Source organism: Salvelinus alpinus, chromosome 9, assembly GCF_045679555.1.
Source record: "Salvelinus alpinus chromosome 9, SLU_Salpinus.1, whole genome shotgun sequence".
Taxonomy (NCBI): domain Eukaryota; kingdom Metazoa; phylum Chordata; class Actinopteri; order Salmoniformes; family Salmonidae; genus Salvelinus; species Salvelinus alpinus.
The window spans coordinates 40,018,692-40,037,187 of record NC_092094.1 but is presented as its reverse complement, the minus strand read 5'-3'; the positions used below and the strand labels follow the sequence as shown (position 1 = coordinate 40,037,187).

Genomic DNA, 18,496 nt, shown 5'->3' with positions numbered 1-18,496 from the left:
TACTGTAACTAAGTACCTGTCCTTATGATCTGCCTGTTAATCCCCTGTATCATCTAGATTACAGCCACAGCTGTCTAGTGGGCCCTAGCTGACTCCTGCCCTCTGCTCTCCGCACCCAAGGTTTAAGGAGATTTGGTGGCCCTCTAACCCATGGACTCAGTTCTTGGAGAACCTAGACATACTGTGAGGAGGTAGGTTCTGCCACAAAGATATCAGGTTATTAAAGAGTGGTAGCGAGGTCAAAACAAAGCTATGGCCATGCTGCTTCATTCATGCTAGATGACCTTGGGCTTGGAGTATGTGATCTTTATAATGTATGTAAAGATAAGTATTAAGAAAAGCAACAGAGGATGTCTGCCTACAGAGTAATGCTACATTAATGATTTGTATAGGTAAAGGCCCCTACACACTTTTCGGAAACTACGCAAACACAGCGAATGAGCATCGTTGTCTACAGTTGAAGTCGGAAGTTTACATACACTTAGGTTGGAGTCATTAAAACTCGTCTTTCAGCCACTCCACCAATTTCTTGTTAACAAACTATAGTTTTGGCAAGTCGGTTAGGACATCTACTTTGTGCATGACACAAGTAAGTGTTCCAACAATTGTTTACAGACAGATTATTTCACTTATAATTCACTGTATCACAAATCCAGTGGGTCAGAAGTTTACATACACTAAGTTGACTGTGCCTTTAAACAGCTTGGAAAATTCCAGAAAATTATGTCATGGCTTTAGAAGCTTCTGATAGGCTAATTGACATAATTTGAGTCAATTGGAGGTGTACCTGTGGATGTATTTCAAGGCTGACCTTCAAACTCAGTGCCTCTTTGCTTGACATCATGGGAAAATCAAAAGAAATCAGCCAAGACCTCAGAAAAAGAATTGTAGACCTCCACAAGTCTGGTTCATCCTTGGGAGCAATTTCCAAACGCGTGAAGGTACCACGTTCATATGTAGAAACAATAGTACGCAAGTATAAACACCATGGGACCACGCAGCCGTCATACCACTCAGGAAGGAGACGCGTACTGTCTCCTAGAGATGAATGTACTGTGGTACGAAAAGTGTAAATCAATCCCAGAACAACAGCAAATGACCTTGTGAAGATGCTGGAGGAAACAGGTACAAAAGTATCTATATCCACAGTAAAACGAGTCCTTTATCGGCATAACCTGAAAGGACGCTCAGCAAGGAAGAAGCCACTGCTCCAAAACCGCCATAAAAAATCCAGACTATGGCTTGCAACTGCACATGGGGACAAAGATCATACTTTTTGGAGAAACGTCCTCTGGTCTGATGAAACAAAAATAGAACTGTTTGGCCATAATGACCATTGTTATGTTTGGAGGGAAAAGGGGGAGGCTTACAAGCCGAAGAACACCATCCCAACCGTGAAGCACGGGGGTGGCAGCGTCATGTTGTGGGGGTGCTTTGCTGCAGGAGGGACTGGTGCACTTCACAAAATAGATGGCATCATGAGGGAGGAAAATTATGTGGATATATTGAAGCAACATCTCAAGACATCAGTCAGGAAGTTAAAGCTTGGTCGCAAATGGGCCTTCCAAATGGACGATGACCACAAGCATACTTCCAAAGTTGTGGCAAAATGGCTTAAGGACAACAAAGTCAAGGTATTGGAGTGGCCATCACATAGCCCTGACCTCAAATCTATTGAAAATTTGTGGAAGGAGGCCTACAAACCTGACTCAGTTACACCAGCTCTGTCAGGAGGAATGGGACAAAATTGACCCAACTTATTGTGGGAAGCTTGTGGAAGGCTACCCAAAACGTTTGACCCAGGGTAAACAATTTAAAGGCAATGCTACCAAATACTAATTGAGTGTATGTAAACTTCTGACCTACTGGGAATGTGATGAAAGAAATAAAAGTTAAAATAAAATAATTCTCTCTACTATTATTCTGACATTTCACATTCTAAAAATAAAGTGGTGATCCTAACTGACCTAAAACAGGGCATTTTTACTAGGATTAAATGTCAGGAATTGTGAAAAACTGAGTTTAAATGTGTTTGGTTAAGGTGTATGTAACCTTCCGACTTCAACTGTGTATTAAAGTAGTAAAAAGTTAATTATTTTGGAAGTTTACAGTGAATTATAAGTGAAATAATCTGTCTGTAAGCAACTGTTGGAAAAATGACTTGTGTCATGCACAAAGTAGATGTCCTAACCGACTTGCCAAAACTATAGTTTGTTAAGGGTATGTAAACAACCTAAGGGTATTTAAACTTCCGACAAAGATTTTGGAATGGACCAAAATATATGACTGGACCATTACATTGACCTCCCCCCCTCCATTTGTTTTGTACACTGCTGCTACTCGCTGTTTATTATCTATGCATAGTCACTTCACCCCTACTTACATGTACAACTTACCTCGACTAAGCTGTACCCTCGCACACCGACTCGGTACCGGTACCCCCTGTATATAGCCTCGTTATTGTTGTTATTGTGTTACTTTTTATAATTTGTTTTACTTTAGTTTATTTGGTAAATATTTTCTTAACTCTTCTTGAACTGCACTGTTGGTTAAGGGCTTGTAAGTAAGCATTTCATGGTAAGGTCTACACTTGTATTCGGCACGTGACAAATAAAGTTTGATTTAATGATGCTCCATCACTCTGTTTATGTAGGCTGTTTATGTAGGGTGTGTAGGGCCCTTAAAGAAAGAAACAACAACTATCTTTTGGTATTTATTTCATCAGTCCATTGTTGATATAGTCCCAAAATGTTTTGTATGTCAGCAATCAAGTTTTCAAGATATATAACTTTCAAAACACAGAAATACAGCTGGTATTGATGCATTTTGCATCATATGATGCTGCGTCTTGGCAGCTTTATCGCACTTACACAGACTAATGTTTCAACCCGGCACATACCCTCTCTGATTGATCTTTTCAGGGAAAAAGATAGGATATATCTTCCCAGAAAGACAAAAAACTACGACAACTGCGTAGTTGAGATTACTTGTGTTTTTATTTGGAGCCTTACAAAGTTCATTCTATGCAGATGGCTCTCTGTCTCCTGTAGATTATAAAAAGACTATGATCACTGCTCGTCCAATATCCTCTTCCTGCCGGTCGCGACGGAAGACGTGGTGGAGTGGCAAATAACTCCGTGTCCATGACTCCAGACACTCAAGCAGCCAAATCCAGTGTTAGTCTGTGTGTGTCTTTGCATTTGTTGCAAAGGGAGAAAGAGAGAGGGTTTATTCAGCATGGGAGAGTCGGAACCATCCATCTGAGATATTTTTTAAGTACAGCTTTCAAAGCCTCTCAGAAATAAAATCAGTGTTGAGCTCAGTACAGATGGGTCTAGGGTAGACAGATGGCTATGGCTTCCATTGGCCCAGGTCTGCACATTCTGATCTCGGATAGAGATTGAGACTAAAATTAAAATTATGTTGTGGGTGAGCTACGCAATATTTTCAAAGATAAAGACAGCCATGGAAAAAATGACTTTGGATTGGATCTTTTACTGCATCTTCTATTAAGTCTGTGATTAGTAAGCCTGCGGAGGCCTCCCTGTTCCTAGTGTGCTGTGAGGTCTGTGGGCCGGGGCAGGTGAGGCCTGTCTGACTGTCTAGAAGGCTCCAGCTGGCAGCCTGGGGCTGTGGCTATGCTGGTTATTCCCTGAGACCACGCCACCGTTCTCAAGAAGGGACAGGGACTCCAGAGAGCGAGTGCTCTCCGTGTCTGGGCACATGTGGCGCAGTCCTGGGGGAGGGAAGTCCTCGCTCCCCTCCTGACCTTCCCTGCTGGTTGCCGCCAGGGCCGCTGCAGCCGCACACTCCTCTTTGAACAGGCGGTTGTGCTCCTGCTTGAGCTCCTGGTAGCTCTTAGAGAACATGTGAAAGATGGAGGTGGCAGGGAAGGCCATGATGAGGATGCCACTCAGAATGCTGCTCAGCGCCACCACCTGGCCCGGGATGCTGCGTGGCACCATGTCGCCGTAGCCCACTGTCGTCATGGAGATGATGGCCCACCAATAAGAGGCGGGTATGCTGCTGAAGTCCTGGGCTCCGGTCAGCTCGCTCTCGGCCAGGTGAACCAGCGGGGAGAAGAGGGTGACGGCCACACACAGGAAGAGCAGCAGAAGGCCAAACTCTCTGGTGCTCTTCCTCACCGTCAGGCCCAGGGTCTGCAGGCCCAGAGAGTGACGGGCTAGCCTCATCACATACAGGATCCTCAGGGCCCTCAGGATCCGAAGCACCAGGCCCAGCTTGTCCAGGTAGCTGGTCCCCCCGGCCTTCTCATGGTCCAGGGCCGGATCATCCTCATCCACCACCAGGGACACATAGTAGGGCAGGATGGCCATGGCGTCGATGACGTTGAGGGGCCCGCGGATGAACTCCAGCTTGCTGCGAGCCTGAATGAAGCGCAGGATCCACTCCAGGGAGAACCAGGCCACGCACACCGTCTCCACGATGAACATATGGCGACACTTCTGAGAACACTCACCCTGTGGCACAGATAGACAGAGAGGGAGATTAAGAGATTGGGGAGAGAGAGAGAGAGGGGGGGGGGAGATTTGGACAAACAGAGAGAGGAGTAGGTAGAGAGTGTTGAAGAGGAAGAGAGAGAGAAAGGCACACACAAGGGGAGGGACAGAAATCAGCAGGTTAGATAATCATCTCGGGAGGAATTACACATGCCTAAATGGAACTTCATTCCTTTTTCATGCACTTTCCTCTCTGCGCGCCTTCTGACCTTGAACTTTAGTATGGGGAAACGCATGTGCCAGCCAGCTATTCATTTGGGGTGGAGATCACAGAAATGGAGGTATGTCAGAGGTGTGTCTACAGATAAGTATATTCTGATCTTGACTTGATTCCCTAGTAATTCCACCACCTTTACGTGCAAGGAAACCCTGAATAAGGTCGAGCAAACCCTGTCGGTTTCAAGTGGAAAAACATCTGCTTTCTTTTCCAGAGAGAAAGAACAACCTTCGCCATTCACTGTAATGTATAAATTGATAAGAGCTATTGATAAGCTCTAGTTAAATGAGTAATCCGCTTGAAGAAAGGGATTGCAAATACAATAGCAGTTGTTTTAAATAATTTTTCCTTATGATCCTTATGATTGTGAAACAAGTAATACGGCAGAAAACTGAAAAGCATATCAACATGACACGTATTTCTGCCCCTTTCCCACAGTGAAGTACAAAATGTGGTTTTAATGTGGGCAATGTTGCGCCAAATGTAACCTTTGTGCACTCTTGAATGTTTAATTATATACCCCGACTTTCTGTTTCCTACTATTTGTATCATGCTAAATATTATTAGCCTCTATCAGTAGCAACTGTCAGTAATAAATACACATTTAACTGCCAATTTAGTGTTAGTTCCCATTCAGTTGGTAGCCTACATTTAGTATCATTCCATTCAATGTTTCGTTTAACTTAATTTGCTTCCCTGTAAATTCTGTCACAGCCATGTGGTTGTTGCTGAGGATCACTAGTAATAGTGGATAATATTTTAATGCAATAAAATTGTACATGAAGGCCTACGAAGCAGAAACAAGAACTGCCCCTCCCTACCTTCAGGCTATGCTCAAACCCTACACCCCAACCCGAGTACTAAGTACACCTCTGGTCTCTTGGCCCTCCCACCCCTATGGGAGGGCAGTTCCTGCTCAGCCCAGTCCAAGCTCTTGTCTGTTCTGGCACCCCAATGGTAGAACCAGCTTCCCCCTGAAGCTTGGACAGCAGAGTCCATGTCCATCTTCCGAAAACATCTGAAACCCTAACTCTTTGAAGAGCTACCCTCCCCCACCTCCAAAAAATTAAGCCTTTCGTGAACTAACACTCGTACTTCACTTTTTCCCCTTTACTAGCTCTGACCTTGCTGATTGCTACTTTATTGAGGAAAAATGTACTTACTATGACTGTGATATGTGGTTGTCCCACCTAGCTAGCATAAGATGAGTGCACTGTAAGTCGCTCTAGAGAAGAGCTTTTTCTAAATGACTCAAATGGAAAAATTATATTATGGACCGCAAACCAAACTGTTATTACATTTTGAACCTGACGCATGGCGCAATACTTGGTGGTTGTCATTACACAGTTCCATGATCAGTGCGGGCAATAGGGTATATGCAGTGCATTCAGAAAGTATTCAGACCCCTTGACCTTTTCCACAGCCTTTTCCACGTTACAGCCTTATTCTAAACTGGAGAAAAAAAATCCCTCATTAATCTACACACAATACCCCATAATGACGAAGCAAAAACAGGTTTTTAGAAAATGTTGAAATATAATTTACATAAGTATTCTGATCCTTTACTCAGTACTTTGTTGAAGCACCTTTGGCAGCGATTACAGCCTCGAGTCTTCTTGGGTATGACGCTACAAGATTGGCACACCTGTATTTGGGGAGGTTTTCACATTCTTTTCTGCAGATCCTCTCAAGCTCTGTCAGGTTGGAGGGGGAGCGTCGCTGCACAGCTATTTTCAGGTCTCTACGGAGATGTTTAATCGGGTTCAAGTCCGGGCTCTGGCTGGGCCACTCAAGGACATTCAGAGACTTGTCCCAAAGCCACTCCTGCATTTCGTTGGCCCTGTGCTTAGGGTCATGGAAACAGGATGCACCTGAGCTCAATTTTGAGTCTCATAGCAAAGGGTCTGAATACTTATGTAAATAAGGTATATTCTTTTATTTTCACTGTTTTCGCTTTTTATTATGAGGATTTGTGTGTAGATTGATTTGGAAAACAAGTCATTTAATCAATTTTAGGCTGTAACGTAACAAAATGTGGTAAAAGGGAAGGGGTCTGAATACTTTCCAAATGCACTGTATTTATACTATTGTACACTATGCTCCCTATTCTAATTCAATGTACAGTCCATCATAACCATGGGTTGAAGAATGGTAAAAAAAAGTCATAGAAGTCTGAACCGGGCCCTTAGTAATTAATAAATCCTCAGCTAACACCTACTCTGCATGCTACACTGATAGCTAAGTGAGACACAATCAATTCATTACGCAGGATCAAAGATTAATTCGACACACTGGGCATGACCCCAAAAGACAAAAAAGACGGAATCCCCTCTAACCGCCTTAAGAGGGGCAGGTAATTAAAAACTCTTAGGCCAGGAAAGGAAAAAAAACTGCCCCCAGCTATATCCACTGATCTCACTCACACACACACACACATACACACACACACCTCATTCCTCACTCTCACCTGACCCTCTCCCATCAGCCCTCTCATCCCTCACTCCCTCCCTGGCTGGCTTCTATCCCTCTTCCTCTCTTCCTACCCATCTCTCTCCCACCTTCCCTCTCACACACATTCCCTGTTTTATCCCTCACGCAAACACTTGTTTTCTCACCCTCATTTTTCCCCTCCCTCCCCTACTTTCTCTCCTTCTCACACATCCCTCCCCCTAATCTCTTTCTCTCTCTCTCAGAGCGGGAGTCATTGTTATCTTTCTGTGTGTACTTCGTGCCTTCTTCAGTCAGTACAGTGGTGGCTTTAACCCGAGGCTTGCTGTAGGGTTATTAGCCTCAATGTAGAGAGGTTACTCACTGTCCCTCCAGCTCCTACAGGCGATCATGCACCTGGCCACTGGAGGGGAGATTTGTACTTCTCTCAGTAGGACTTTTACCTTTCCTACGCTAAAGGGATCTGGGAATCTTTCCCCACTAATGGATCTTTAATCTCTACTCCTCCTGTCTCTCACTCACATTCAGTCCATCTCTTGCCCATTTCTCAACCCCTGGGACTTCTCCACCTCTACTTCTATTCTATCTATTCATCCCTCACTCATTCTCCCCCCTCCTCTCTTTCCAGAGGGCTGACCTGGGCTAAGAGATAAATAAATATTCCTTGTGCTCTGGGATTTTGAGCACAGTAAGGCAGAGTGATGCCCTCCCACTCATCTGCATGATGCTTGATTTCTCAGAGCTAAGGCATTCCCTCTAATCTTATCTCACTGACTTGTTCTGTAACAAATGGCATTCCCTCTAATCTTATCTCACTGACTTGTTCTGTAACAGCAGCAGTCAAATCAACGCGGCTACGGCCAACTTGCCTCTGACTGGAAAACAAATCATCAAGATCAGTATTGACAAATTCCAAAGTCAGAATGTGACAAGTAGTGACGGAATTTAATAATTAAAAAGGGCCAATGGGAGTAACATAGTGTACAACCAACAGCTGCAACTGGATACTATTGCCTGACATGTATGACAGCTTACTTGGCTAGTCAGAAAGGGTTAGCAACATTCTCAGAGAATAGCAGTGAATAGAGAATAGCAGTGTTGTATCACTCAATGGCACCACAATTTCTAGTGTGAAATTTGTCTACTCATTTGCAAGGTTTTGGTTCAAAACCTAAAGAAATTATACATTAAAGGGATAGTTCACCCAAATTACTAAATGACACATTGGTTTCCTTACCTTGTAAGCAGTCTATGGACAACATATGACACGTTGTATAATTCAAGATGAGCTGCTGTTCAGGAAAACCTGTTTTTTAACATCTGAGGTTAAGAGACAGTGAGACAATTCTGATCATGTTCAATGTATTTGCCTATCTATCTGTATTTGCCAGTGTGCTGCCTATCTTGGCAGGACGCTCTTGAAAAAGAGATTTTAAATCTCAATGAGCCCTTCCTGGTAAAAAAAAAATTAAAAAAATTAAAATGTATTAAGCTTTTAAGCCTTTAAGCAATGGAGAGATGATGAATTCAATCTTCATCCACATGGCTATAGAATCTATAGTATAGCGAGTGAGGAGAATAAATAGGATTAGCTACTGAGGTTGTAAGACCTAATTGTACGTCAGTCAGGATAAAGGCTCCATTAGTAAATTCTTAAAATGTTTTTAAAAATAAAAAAAGAGAAAGAAATATGTCTTCTGCTTGGTGAACTCTTCCTTAAAACATTTTACTGCAGTGGGCTAAATCAGGATTACACAGAGAGTTTCTTGTTAGTCTTAAACAAATCTACTTTGAAACAAAAGTATACATGTCACACATACAGTTGAAGTCGGAAGTTCACATACACCTTAGCCAAATACATTTAAACTCAGTTTTTCACAATTCCTGACATTTAATCCAAGTAAAAATTCCCTGTCTTAGGTCAGTTAGGATCACCACTTTATTTTAAGAATGTGAAATGTCAGAATAATAGTAGAGAGAATGATTTATTTCAGATTGTATTTCTTTCATCACATTCCCAGTGGGTCAGAAGTTTACATACACTCAGTTAGTATTTGGTAGCATTGCCTTTCAATTGTTTAACTTGGGTCAAACATTTCGGGTAGCCTTCCACAAGCTTCCCACAATAAGTTGGGTGAATTTTTGTCCATTCCTCCTGACAGAGCTGGTGTAACTGAGTCAGGTTTGTAGGCCTCCTTGCTCGCACACGCTTTTTCAGTTCTGCCCACAAATTTTCTGTAGGGTTGAGGTCAGGGCTTTGTGATGGCCACTCCAATACATGGACTTTGTTGTCTTTAAGTCATTTTGCCACAACTTTGGAAGTATGCTTGGGGTCATTGTCCATTTGGAAGATCCATTTGCAAATGTTAGGGTTCGTTCCTTTCGTCCTTGTCAATCATCATTGGCTCATTGGTGAAATTAGCATTATGACAATATATTTAATTAAATCATTTGAAAACCTTTATTAATGCAATTGCAGACAATCAGGAACATAGCACACATGTTTCCGAGTAAGTTCTGCATCAAAGGAAAAGTCCACGTTGCTTTTATCATGCTTGTAGTCAACCCCCTGTGATGTCACTGCATACATCATTACCTGCTACTCCTCAGACCAAGCCCATGCATACACAGCTATACTAACTTGCAAGAGATACAATAGTTCCAGTGTTTTCTAAGGCCTCAACAGTAAATGTTCCCTCCCCCAAGTTGATTTATTGTGGAATGTCTGACTTAGTCTCTTATCTCCCCCACTCCCCTGCAGAGCTCCTTCTTCACAGTCACAGTTTCTGAGAGGGGCCCCTTTATAATGAGGCATAGAGAGAGAATTAGAAAACTTCCGACTTCAACTGTATGGTTATGGCCTTAAAAAAAAGAAGACACCGGTACCATGTCAGATATAGAATTGAAATATATTAAATGTTGAGTTTGCATCCCAATATTACAGAAGACTGAAAATTAACAAAACCGTCCGACATAGAAACACCGGATTTTGGGCGTTTAAAAAACTCCAATATTAATTAATTATGAAATAGTGAAAAATATAAATAACATTCCACCCATGAGGCCACTAGGTCGTTTGACTGTAGGCACTGTTCTGCTCAGATGCCCCCTGTCCTATCATGCCTTCACTGCTTATCTATAGCTGATTTAGTGTTTACAGTTGAAGTCGGAAGTTTACATACACTTAGGTTGGAGTCATTAAAACTCGTTTTTCAACCACTCCACAAATTTATTTTAAACAAACTATAGTTTTGGCAAGTCGGTTAGGACATCTACTTTGTGCATGACACAAGTAATTTTTCCAACAATTGTTTACAGACAGATTATTTCACTTGTAATTCACTGTATTACAATTCCAGTGGGTCAAAAGTTTACATACACTAAGTTGACTGTGCCTTTAAGCAGCCTGGAAAATTCCAGAAAATTATGTCATGGCTTTAGAAGCTTCTGATAGGCTGACATAATTTGAGTCAATTGGAGGTGTACATGTGGATGTATTTCAAGCCTGACCTTCAAAGTCTGTGTCTCTGCTTGACATCATGGGAAAATCAAAAGAAATCAGCCAAGACCTCAGAAAAAAAATGTAGACCCCCACAAGTCTGGTTCATCCTTGGGAGCAATTTCCAAATGCCTAAAGGTGCCACGTTCATCTGTACAAACAATACTACGCTTGTATAAACACCATGGGACCACGCAACCGTCATACCGCTCAGGAAGGAGACGCATTCTGTCTCTTAGAGATGAACGTACTTCGGTCTGAAAAGTGCAAATCAATCCCAGAACAACAGCAAAGGACCTAGTGAAGATGCTGGCAGAAACAGGTTTGACCCAGGGTAAACAATTTAAAGGCAATGCTACCAAATACTAATTGAGTGTATGTAAACTTCTGACCCACTGGGAATGTGATGAAAGAAATAAAAGCTGAAATAAATCATTCTATCTACTATTGTTCTGACATTTCACATTCTTAAAATAAAGTGGTGATCCTAACTGACCTAAGACAGGGAATTTTTACTTGGATTAAATGTCAGGAATTGTGAAAAACTGAGTTTAAATGTATTTGGCTAAGGTGTATGTGAACTTCCGACTTCAACTGTATATAGTCTCTTGTGACAGCCTTAGCTGATTCAGTTCTGGGTGTAAAGATGACTGTTTAAATCATTGGGTAAAACTAGCCTAATTTCTCTGTTCACACAAGAGGCTATTACAAAACACCTATAAAAACATTCAAGTCTCATGGTCACAGTCAAGACTTCCACAAAGTTACCCATTGAAATAGAAGCTTAAGTAGTGTAAGAGAAATAAAATATTTTGTGGTATTGATTTTGTGATTGCCCATGTAGATTTACTGTGTGATTCTGTCCATCTTTCTCTCTCTCTGTCATTTGTCTTCAGAGGTTCTCTGGCCCTAACAAGGAAATTGATCCGGATTAAATCCATTACCATAATTTGTAGTGAAATTATGTTTTGTCTGCTATTATAACTGTCTGTGTCTATGGCTGTGCACATACAGTATGTGAATGTGAATACAGTACTGTATGTGTGCAGATTGTCAAAGAGCTGTGTATGTGCATGCGTGCGTGCGTGCGTGTTTCTGTGCAGAGACACCCTGAGTAACAAGAGCAAGCTCCTCTTATTGAAGTAAGACTGCAGTATAAATAAGTGAAGACAGTAGACAGGGCCGGGAGCACAGTGGATAGATCACAAACCAGGGGCTGCTGCTTTATCTTAGAAGAAGGTCTTATAAGAATGTCTATACTTTGGCTTCTGCCTCTACTCTTTTTGTCAGCTGGTAACTGTCATGTATATAACTGCTGGTCTCACAGTAATTGACTGTTAATTAACATAAACACGTTTAGCATCTCCGGGCTAGTGCATAGCCTACAAGTCACTGATGCAGACCTTTGGAATTCTTCCTTATGTTCGGCCCTGTTCTGGCTATGCCATATGGCAGTGGGCTACATTAGTTAATTTAGCAGACAAGATTTTCTTATAATTCCCATGGAATTATTTTATAGTAACAAGAATACAATTGAACATAGCTGAATAAAAAAGAAAGGATATTTTTCCCAAACGATTTCCGAGGGAGTGCGCATGTCGCTATTCTGTGTTGAGCAGTTAACAAAGTGATCATTTGAAACAGGTCCTCTTATATGCTAAATTTAGAAATATTTATGGAACTTTAGTTGTGATACAAACCTTAAACTATATGTTTTGATTTCTAATACATTCTAAGGCTGCATGATGCAACTAATGATGTTGCATGAAAGGCATATGCTTGGCTCTGTTTCTTGAGCAGGCTACACACACCTAATCAGTCTCTTCACAATTTGACAAGCACTTAATAACATTCTAACCCATCAGACTATTCTGAATTTAATCTGGTCTTTAGATATAGCCTACAAATAGGCTACATGTGTGGAATAATTTTTTATTTGGAATGGGCCACAAAAAAACAAAACATGTACTCTGTTGCCTGCACTCCAATAGCGAATGGAGGTTACGTTTTTAATATGCCAGGTAGGCTATACAAGTTTTAAAGCAGACTAATGTGCTTACTTTTAAGAATTGAGTAATAAATATAGCAGCAGAGAAAGCTAGGATCATAATTTAAATAGTGTCCAGTCAAAACATGTTTCAATAGGCTCTGTATAGGCTATGGGCTCTCCAATCCTGTTCCAGGGGTCCTAGGCCTATTTGCGTGGAGTTATTTGGCCACTTTAGCTGCGATACTAACCTTATCAAAACGTATAGGCCTATGGGCTAGGCTACATGATGCATGTGACTGTGATTTGAAAAAGTGGCAAAAGAATGCATTTGCTGTTTCTTGCCTTAGATTGCACACGCTGGGCATCATTCACAAGTGATGATATTCTCACCCATCAGACTATTCTCAATGTAATCTTGTATTTACATATAGCCTACTAAATAATATAATGCACCTCTTGGAACAGGGGGAAAAAATATGTAATCTGTATGCATTTGAATTAGAGGTCGACCGATTAATCGGAATGGCCGATTAATTAGGGCCAATTTCAAGTTTTCATAACAATCGGTAATCTGCATTTAAAAAAAAAAAACTTTATTTAACTAGGCAAGTCAGTTAAGAACACATTCTTATTTTCAATGATGGCCTAGGAACAGTGGGTTAACTGCCTTGTTCAGGGGCAGAACGACATATTTTTACCTTGTCAGCTCGGGGATTCGATCTTGCAACCTTCCGGTTACTAGTCCAACGCTCTAACCACCTGCCTTACATTGCACTACACGAGTAGCCTGCATGGCAGGCTGACTACCTGTTACGCGAGTGCAGCAAGAAGCCAAGGTAAGTTGCTAGCTAGCATTAAACTTATCTTATAAAAAACAATCAATCTTAACATAATCACTAGTTAACTACACATGGTTGATGATATTACTAGTTTATCTAGCGTGTCCTGCGTTGCATATAATCGATGCGGTTCCTGTTAATTTCTCATCGAATCACAGCCTACTTCGCCAAACGGGTGATGATTTAATAAGCGCATTCGCGAAAAAAAAGCACTGTCGTTGCACCAGTGTACCTAACCATAAACATCAATGCCTTTCTTTAAAATCAATACACAAGTATATATTTCTAAACCTGCATATTTAGTTAATATTGCCTGCTAACATGAATTTCTTTATCTAGGGAAATTGTGTCACTTCTCTTGCGTTCCGTGCAAGCAGTCAGGGTATATGCAGCAGTTTGGTCCGCCTGGCTCGTTGCGAACTGTGTGAAGACCATTTATTTCTAACAAAGACCGTAATGTATTTGCCAGAATTGTACATAATTATGACATAACATTGAAGGTTGTACAATGTAACAGCAATATTTAGACTTAGGGATGCCACCCATTAGATAAAATACGGAACGGTTCCGTATTTCACTGAAAGAATAAATGTTTTGTTTTCGAAATTATAGTTTCCGGATTTGACCATATTAATGACCTAAGGCTCGTATTTCTGTGTGTTATTATGTTATAATTAAGTCTATGATTTGATATTTGATAGAGCAGTCTGACTGAGCGGTGGTCGGCAGCAGCAGGCTCGTAAGAATTCATTCAAACAGCACTTTCGTGCGTTTGCCAGCAGCTCGTCGCTGTGCTTCAAGCATTGAGCTGTTTATGACTTCAAGCCTATCAACTCCAGAGACTAGGCTGGTGTAACCGATGTGAAATGGCTAGCTAGTTAGCGGGGTGCGCGCTAATAGCGTTTCAATCGGTGACGTCACTCGCTCTGAGACCTTGAAGTAGTTGTTCCCCTTGCTCTGCAAGGGCCGTGGCTTTTGTGGAGCGATGGGTAACGATGCTTCGAGGGTGGCTGTTGTCGATGTCTTCCTGGTTCGAGCCCAGGTAGGGGCGAGGAGAGGAGCGGAAGCTATACTGTTACACTGGCAATACTAAAGTGCCTATAAGAACATCCAATAGTCAAAGGTATATGAAATACAAATGGTATAGAGAGAAATTGTCCTATAATAACTACAACCTAAAACTTCTTACCTGGGAATATTGAAGACTCATGTTAAAAGGAACCACCAGCTTTCATATGTTCTCATGTTCTGAGAAAGGAACTTAAACGTTAGCTTTTTTACATGGCACATATTGCACTTCTACTTTCTTCTCCAACACTTTGTTTTTGCATTATTTAAACCAAATTGAACAGGTTTCATTATTTATTTGAGGCTAAATTGGTTTTATTGATGTATTATATTAAGTTAAAATAAGTGTTCATTCAGTATTGTTGTAATTGTCATTATTACAAAAAATAAATAAATAAATAAAATCGGCCGATTTAATCGGTATCTGCTTTTTTGGTCCTCCAATAATCGGTATCGGTATCAGCGTTGAAAAATCATAATCGGTCGACCTCTAACAGAGGCCATCAAAAACACTGTTTTCTCACGCCGTTGCATAGCATAGCCTATAGAAATGTTGCGCAACATGGGCTTATAGGAACGTTTATTTCATTGCATGCATCAACCAGCAATGAGGAGCTAGTTCTCGCTGCGCAACAGGTGATCCTACTCCGCTCAAATTCTGAATGCCAGAAGCTTAGTTGACGTAATTCAACAGTCACATGGAATTTGACTGCGGTCATTACATTTACATTTAAGTCATTTAGCAGACGCTCTTATCCAGAGCGACTTACAAATTGGTGCATTCACCTTATGATATCCAGTGGAACAACCACTTTACAATAGTGCATCTAACTCTTTTAAGGGGGGGGGGGGGGGTTAGAAGGATTACTTTATCCTATCCTAGGTATTCCTTAAAGAGGTGGGGTTTCAGGTGTCTCCGGAAGGTGGTGATTGACTCCGCTGACCTGGCGTCGTGAGGGAGTTTGTTCCACCATTGGGGTGCCAGAGCAGCGAACAGTTTTGACTGGGCTGAGCGGGAACTGTACTTCCTCAGAGGTAGGGAGGCGAGCAGGCCAGAGGTGGATGAACGCAGTGCCCTTGTTTGGGTGTAGGGCCTGATCAGAGCCTGAAGGTACGGAGGTGCCGTTCCCCTCACAGCTCCGTAGGCAAGCACCATGGTCTTGTAGCGGATGCGAGCTTCAACTGGAAGCCAGTGGAGAGAGCGGAGGAGCGGGGTGACGTGAGAGAACTTGGGAAAGTTGAACACCAGACGGGCTGCGGCGTTCTGGATGAGTTGTAGGGGTTTAATGGCACAGGCAGGGAGCCCAGCCAACAGCGAGTTGCAGTAATCCAGACGGGAGATGACAAGTGCCTGGATTAGGACCTGCGCCGCTTCCTGCGTGAGGCAAGGTCGTACTCTGCGAATGTTGTAGAGCATGAACCTACAGGAACGGGTCACCGCCTTGATGTTAGTTGAGAACGACAGGGTGTTGTCCAGGATCACGCCAAGGTTCTTAGCACTCTGGGAGGAGGACACAATGGAGTTGTCAACCGTGATGGCGAGATCATGGAACGGGCAGTCCTTCCCCGGGAGGAAGAGCAGCTCCGTCTTGCCGAGGTTCAGCTTGAGGTGGTGATCCGTCATCCACACTGATATGTCTGCCAGACATGCAGAGATGCGATTCACCACCTGGTTATCAGAGGGGGGAAAGGAGAAGATTAATTGTGTGTCGTCTGCATAGCAATGATAGGAGAGACCATGTGAGGATATGACAGAGCCAAGTGACTTGGTGTATAGCGAGAATAGGAGAGGGCCTAGAACAGAGCCCTGGGGGACACCAGTGGTGAGAGCACGTGGTGCGGAGACAGATTCTCGCCACGCCACCTGGTAGGAGCGACCTGTCAGGTAGGACGCAATCCAAGCGTGGGCCGCGCCGGAGATGCCCAGCTCGGTGAGGGTGGAGAGGAGGATCTGATGGTTCACAGTATCAAAGGCAGCTGATAGGTCTAGAAGGATGAGAGCAGAGGAGAGAGAGTTAGCTTTAGCAGTGCGGAGCGCCTCCGTGACACAGAGAAGAGCAGTCTCAGTTGAATGACTAGTCTTGAAACCTGACTGATTTGGATCAAGAAGGTCATTCTGAGAGAGATAGCAGGAGAGCTGGCCAAGGACGGCACGTTCAAGAGTTTTGGAGAGAAAAGAAAGAAGGGATACTGGTCTGTAGTTGTTGACATTGGTCATGACTCACTGTAACAGCCCTACCCATAAGGCAGTGAACTTTATTCATAGAAAATCGACCTCTGAAATGAAAACAGCGACAGATTTAATCTGAGCCTGGTACTTTCAAAAGATATGCCTACCTTTCCACCCTAGACAGAGTGGGACTACCTTTCCACCCTAGACAGAGTGGGCCTACCGACACAGAAAAAAGTAAGCTTTAACTGCTGGCTACTCTTCTTCCGTAGTTTAACCCAATGAGACAAGGTCACAAGTGTTTCCCTAAAAACTGTCTGGGTTTAAACATCTTCTACACTGTAAAAATATTTTTAGAATTAAGTCAAAATAACTTATTTAATCTATTCAAGTCAACTAAATGTGCAAAATGTGTTGATTTGACAAATCACGTTAACTTAAATTGACTTCAACTCAATAAAAGCTGTAAACATAAAAAATCGAGTTCAGTTAGCAAAGAACAATTTGCTCAGTCAACTTTCAAATCAGAACTAATAAGTCAAATAAACTAAAACAAGATCCCAGTTGTGTTGACGAAACATGGCAAGTTATAATAACTACAAGTCATTACATTGCCTTAACTTATAAAATCAAGTTGAATCAGCTATAAACTGTATACCCTCAACTTTCAAATTAGATCCAATAAGTCAAATGAACTAAATAAAGACAACAGTTGTTTTGACTTTAAATGTCAAGTTAGGATAACTATAAATCTTGACATGAACTTTACATACAAAATTAAGTGAAATCAGCTAAGACATGTGTGTTAATTTAACTTTCAAGTCAGAACCAGGAAGTCAATTCAAAAACACCGAGATAACAGCTGTGTTTACTAAACTTTTCAAGTTATGATAACTATAATTAATTACACTGTCTTAACTTACTAAATCAATTTGAATCTGCTAAGAACAATTTGTTCAGTCAACTTTCAAATCAGAACTAATAAGTCAAATAAACTAAAACAAGATCCCAGTTGTGTTGACAAAAAATGACATGTTATATTAACTACAAGTCATTACATTGTCTTAACTTATAAAATCAAGTTGAATCAGCTATGAACTATCTGTTCCCTCAACTTTTAAATTAGATCCAATAAGTCAAATGAACTAAATTAATACAAAAGTTGTCTTGACTTTAAATGTCAAGTCAGGATAACTACAAATCTGTACATTAACTTAACTTACAAAATTAAGTTAAATCAGCTAAGACCTATGTGTTCATTTAACATTTAAGTCAGAACCAAGAAGTCAAATCAGTGGTATGTGCAACTGCCTCCGGTGCACATGTACTGCTGTGTGGGTTTGAACTTCTTAATTATTGCCCTAATAGTGTAAATATTGTTTAATAGTGGAAACTATTTTTTTATTTTTGAATTTGTGAGTGTTTTTGCCTTTCCACATTGTGATTGATGAAAAATGCCTATTCAATGCGTGTTACCTTATTTTTATACCCCAGTTAAAGGGAGATATGGAAGGCCATAATACAGCTCCTTTTTTTCATAAGTAAGAATCCCTATGGGGTGCCAACAATTGTCACAATTGTAATTTTGTTGATCGGTTTGTTTTAAGTGGAATTTGATTGGTGCAACTTTGCTGGAGTGACTTCCCCCATATTCCTTGCAGCCCCCCAAAAATAATGTTTTGTCTGTGAGGGCAAAGGTCACATGCAATATCTAATTTTCTCATTTCTGACACCAATGCAGCAAA

General features: G+C 41.6%; 1 protein-coding gene across 1 annotated transcript in view; it reads right to left on the bottom strand.

Annotated features, from left to right (window-relative positions):
• Positions 1-2,700: 2,700 nt before the first annotated feature.
• LOC139530099 (voltage-gated potassium channel regulatory subunit KCNG4-like) overlaps positions 2,701-18,496 on the bottom strand; it is a 71,897-nt gene continuing 56,101 nt past the window's right edge. Inside the window, exon 3 of the mRNA XM_071326200.1 lies at positions 2,701-4,481. Coding sequence (XP_071182301.1) covers positions 3,603-4,481 — 879 coding nt within the window. The 3' untranslated portion in view covers positions 2,701-3,602. The remainder of the gene's footprint in view (positions 4,482-18,496) is intronic.